Genomic DNA, 4,813 nt, shown 5'->3' on the forward strand with positions numbered 1-4,813 from the left:
TCTCCATTAACCTAAGGAAAGAAGGCATGGGGTGGGGTGCTATTTTGCAGTAGGTTATTAGGAATAATGAAATAATACCCAACTTATTTATACCTTTTGAAGGGGGTGGAGGAAGGAAAAAAAACCCTTTAGTCCTTTGACTAGATATAACCAAGTCTGTGAGGTGTAAGGCAGTGAAGCAGCAGGGCAATGGACTGCTGGCTTTCAAGTGATTTAGGGCCCCCCAATCAACATTTGCCTGCACAACTTGAAAATTAAACATGTGCTTGAGTTCCATTGACTTCAGTGGTATCCATGCATGTCCCAGGTGTGCTTCTGAAGTTCATTTCAAACACATATTAAGAGTTCAATCCCTGGGCTGGCTTCAGGGAAATATATAATCCAACACCCCCTACCACTTCCCGTCCCTCCTGCCCCTTGGAGAGAAAATACAAAAAAAGGAAGCTACCAAGTTGGAAAGCATTTTCAAACTTTATTTACAACTGTCACAGTGACAAAAAAGTAGTTTGAAAAAAACGCTAGCTTCTCCCTGAGGCTCAAAAAGAATTACAGAAATATAGAATGTATATCATACAACAGGAGGAGTTTTACTGGAGTGCTTTGTTCTTCAGATATGTTCAACAACACCTAGAAATATACACAATACTTCCAAAAAAAAGTATGCAGACAGAAATATGCAAGTCTTTAGGGCAGACAGCATTTTTCCTTGGATCTACAGTCCAAGGTTTTCCAACTGTTTGCTGCCCACACAGTAATCTCTTTGATACAGAGCTTCAATTTGGTGGTACAGACTGGAGATCAGCAAGTACTATTGTTTTGTTTGTTCTTTAAACAAAAACAGGATGGCTGATACGCAGGTGGAGAAGCTCACTCCATTAGACAGCAAGACTAGAACAGATGTTAGATACAACAGCTGGATTCATTGGTTTAAAAATGATAACATCACTAGATCATGACTGGAGTTCTGTGATGAGAGACCGTCTACCAAGACCAGTAATAAGTGTGCGCAAGACTGGTTCTTTGCTGCCAAAAGAACAAAAAGAGACGAGCTGCAACTTACACTGTTACTAGTCAAGAACAATGCAAGGGTGAGTCTCTCTTCTCTTATGTCTGTCTGAAACAGTTACATAGAGCTGATAAGTTATTGCCATTATGTTTAAAACACAAGCAAGACGAGACTAAAACAATCCTGCCAGTATGTTGAAAGCAATTCCCTAACCCCCACCAGCGTTTAACTACTCATGAGGTATTAAAATACAAATACACACACAGCCAAATAGATTTTTTTTTTAAATGAAACCAGTTACAAAGCAAGGGGATACACATTGGGTTTACTCTTCCTGTTTGGTTAAGGCCTTTACATTTGCCATTTTTCTCCTTAGTGTCTCCAGATCGGTTTTTAAAATGGAAATGAAATGGCATTTTATTCCCAGAACTGTCAGCTCTGAACCAACACTTTATTGCTCCCCAGGGGCTTTTACACAGTCACTAGGCTGCAGCTTTCCTGGAAAATGGCAGCTTAGTCCTCTCTGCAATCTGATTCCAACCTAGCAAAAGTCTGGAGGAAGAGACACAGGAGGTTATTACTCAGAACTGAACAAGGTGCATAGGATGCCACCTTCAACCTTACCAACAGCTTTCCCTTTCTTCAACGCCATGAATATTATCAGAAGCATAACATCTTGTCCAGAACACTCAAAAGTCATAATACTTTATGAACATAGGAGCCCCGTCCTCAGCCCCCACAGCCTTTTAGCAGTCTATCTTTACTTTAAAATTGCCTCCAATACCAGTTTTGGCAACAACATTTTGTTTATATACGGGAATTTTTGGTTTCATCCACTCTTTAGTGGATGATTTGTGCAGCTTCTAGGTCCACCCAGCATAGCTTGGCTTTAGAGTTATGGGAAAGCCTTTCTGATAACACAGATCAAACCAAATAAAAAACATGCCCCTCCTCCTCTCTAGCCACCACTCTACATATCAAGTTCTGATGACCAATATATTTGAGATATGAAACCATACAGCATGAATGCCACCTAGAAGGCAGGTATCCCCACCACTCTTAAAATACCAGTGGCTTTGGGCATTGCAGTAGTCTCACTAACAGAAAGCACACTGTAGGTATTTCTTTCTACAGCAAAAGTTCATGTAGATTTGAACATACTGTTAGGTCAGACTCATTAAGTCATACTAACCACCTATATGAAAACCAGGACCTTACAAAATAGATGGCAAGTAGCAGCCTAATACTATAGCCTGTTCAGCAATACAAGTTCTAACTGCAGATACGGGGTAAAGGAGAGGGGAAAAGAACCCAACTCGGGAAACAGATGCAAGAGAAAGATCTATTACTCCTAAAGGCATTTGTGATGTTTTAGGGATGTACTGAACTCAATCTTTACAGAATCCTTTATCCCTTAGCAGATAATCAGAAGAACATCCATTAGCGATGATCTACCACAAATTCCCTTTAACCCCCAAATGCATACAAATGGAAGCTTAGAAGAAAGGCAAGTTTGAGAGATGAAGATTCTAAATCTCATGCATTTGAAGCCAAAGTCAACCCCTTGCTGAACACCGCTGCATTTTAGGTTTCTCTTTATTCCTCCCCGCCCCATCAAAATGTTCCTTGCATGTTCACCTGCCACTAAGTGCCTTAGAATTCCACTGCTGCTTCTCTTGGCCTTAAAAATTCAGATAGCGATCTTGAGAACAGCAAACATTTCTCTGTATGATTTCCTTCCTCAGAAGGTCTGGAGATTCTGTCACATCGAGGGCTTCAGTTCTCAGTACAGAGATATGAAAAAACTAAGATCTTGCCGGTGCAAAATTGAACTTGTCTTTTTTTTTCTTTTTTAAAAAGACATTTTTTCAGAACAGGTCTGCTCTTCCCTCAAGACAATTCAAGTCCCCTGTATTTTCCAGATGCCATTTACTGCTCCTTGTTCTCTTTCTTTGTTTCTGCACAGTTTTCTTCTTCTTCCTCTTCCTCCTCCTCCTCCTCCTCTTCTTCCTGGACAAGGAATTCTTCAGGTGGCCATCTCAGCTCACCACTCTCCACATCACCTTCTGTTGGCTCTACCACAATGGAAGGCAGGCGGTCCTTCAGCTTACAGTAGCGGTCAAAGTCTGAGGGATCAGGGAAAATCTGGAACAAAAAGAAAAAAAAAATAGGAGTAACCCATTAGAGAGATTTTTTTAAGTTCAATACCAGGCAACGGCCTTCCTATAGAGCATCTTTACTAGCAAGACCCAGTTCTCAACAGGATTAGCCCCAAGGATGGGGACTGAACACAATGGCCTGGAGGGCACCCTTCCAGTCTTATGTTTCCAAGGATCACAGGTGAGCTTGGACAAGGAGTCAGATTAGTTCTGACACATCCCTGAATTTGCAGGTGTGCTCATCAGTAATTCTACCCTTGTATTCAAGCCAAGCTGGGACCTAAAGTAACACAACATGGAAAGAAAATCTTCACAAGAGGATTTCCAAGACACATGGCATGTTTGAATAAGATTTCAATGGACGCCTAAACAAACCAAACTTCCGGGAGATTTACTACTGAGTACCAATGCTAATAAGACTACAAAATCAAAAGAAAATCAAAAGAAAAGAAAAGACAAGACAAGAGAGAAAGTTGTGTGATGTGAACCTATGAGGATCTGTATTTCCTGCTTCTGGTCAGTGCATACACGTTGTGAAAACAGTCAGTATTTTAGTACTTCTGCTTCTAGCTGGAAGAGGGGTCATGTACAGATGTTATTGATTTATTCAGACCTTTGTCTCAAGGACTGAGCCTTCTAAGTCAGTTCATTTCAAGTCAACAATTTCAAGAGCAGTAAGTAACTGGTACCCAGGCTACCAGTTTTTTCCAGCACTAACTACAAGTCTGAGCAATGCATTTGGCCTTGTTTAAGCTGATCTGCAGCTTCTACCAACGTTCCACGTAGACACCACTCTTCAATACAGCTATCACCCTTTTGCCCTCCACCATCTCAATTAATGGAAAAATTTTAGTGGACTAAACTCTAGTAACTGGATAACAGTCTGGTGGCTCCCTGAAGCAGGATGCATTCTGCTTGCATTAGCTTTCAGAGAAAAACCTCAATCCAGGAAGTGTACCTTGCTTTGTAGTGAAGCAAGAGATAAGCAGTCTCAACAGCATCTTAAACACAAGTTTTACAGACTTTCCAAGAGTGAAGGGACACCCACTACTGCTGTGAAACTATACCCAGTTAACCAATCATGTAAAAAAGGTTTCAGTAAGCCTCCGTTCATCAGACAAGAACCTTCTAGTACACAGAGGAGATACAATTACCAACTCAATTGTCTAGTATCTTAACAAAAAAATATTCATTTAATAGCTATTAAGAATTTTTAGCAGATTCATACTTGGTTGTCAATAGATGGGCCAGAGTTCTCAAAAAAAACTGAAGAGGCCACTCACAAGTGACAGAGGATACTAGGGTCTTACAAGCAAATGCAATTGTTGTAGTAGACTCCAAATGGTCTCACACTTTAGAAGAGTGATGTCTGCACGTTCAAAAGGCTACTTTTGGATACTCTTATTTTAAGAGCCAAGGCCTAATTTTAAAGAGGTGCAGAGTACTTGCTATTGCAGTTGTAGCAGTCTGGGCTCAAGACCTCTTGACGGAGACAGGCCAGAGGCAATAGGTGCCTGGTAGGCAGAACCCTGGGAGCAGTGGCAAAGTTTGCCCTTTTACTCTTAAATGGAAATAGCTGAATGAGGAAGGAGAAGGGTTGGGGGGGGGGGGGGGCACACAAATAAACACAACCCAAAAAAAACAAAAA

At 41.0% G+C, this 4,813-nt stretch overlaps 1 protein-coding gene across 1 annotated transcript in view; it reads right to left on the reverse strand.

Annotated features, from left to right (window-relative positions):
- Positions 1-452: 452 nt before the first annotated feature.
- The window catches only part of LBH (limb bud and heart development), a 26,735-nt gene continuing 22,374 nt past the window's right edge, over positions 453-4,813 (reverse strand). Inside the window, exon 3 of the mRNA XM_019527235.1 lies at positions 453-3,151. Within this exon, the coding sequence (XP_019382780.1) occupies positions 2,936-3,151 (216 nt within the window). The 3' untranslated portion in view covers positions 453-2,935. The remainder of the gene's footprint in view (positions 3,152-4,813) is intronic.

Source organism: Gavialis gangeticus, unplaced genomic scaffold (genome assembly GCF_001723915.1).
Source record: "Gavialis gangeticus isolate Ggan-Ray unplaced genomic scaffold, GavGan_comp1, whole genome shotgun sequence".
Lineage (NCBI taxonomy): Eukaryota > Metazoa > Chordata > Crocodylia > Gavialidae > Gavialis > Gavialis gangeticus.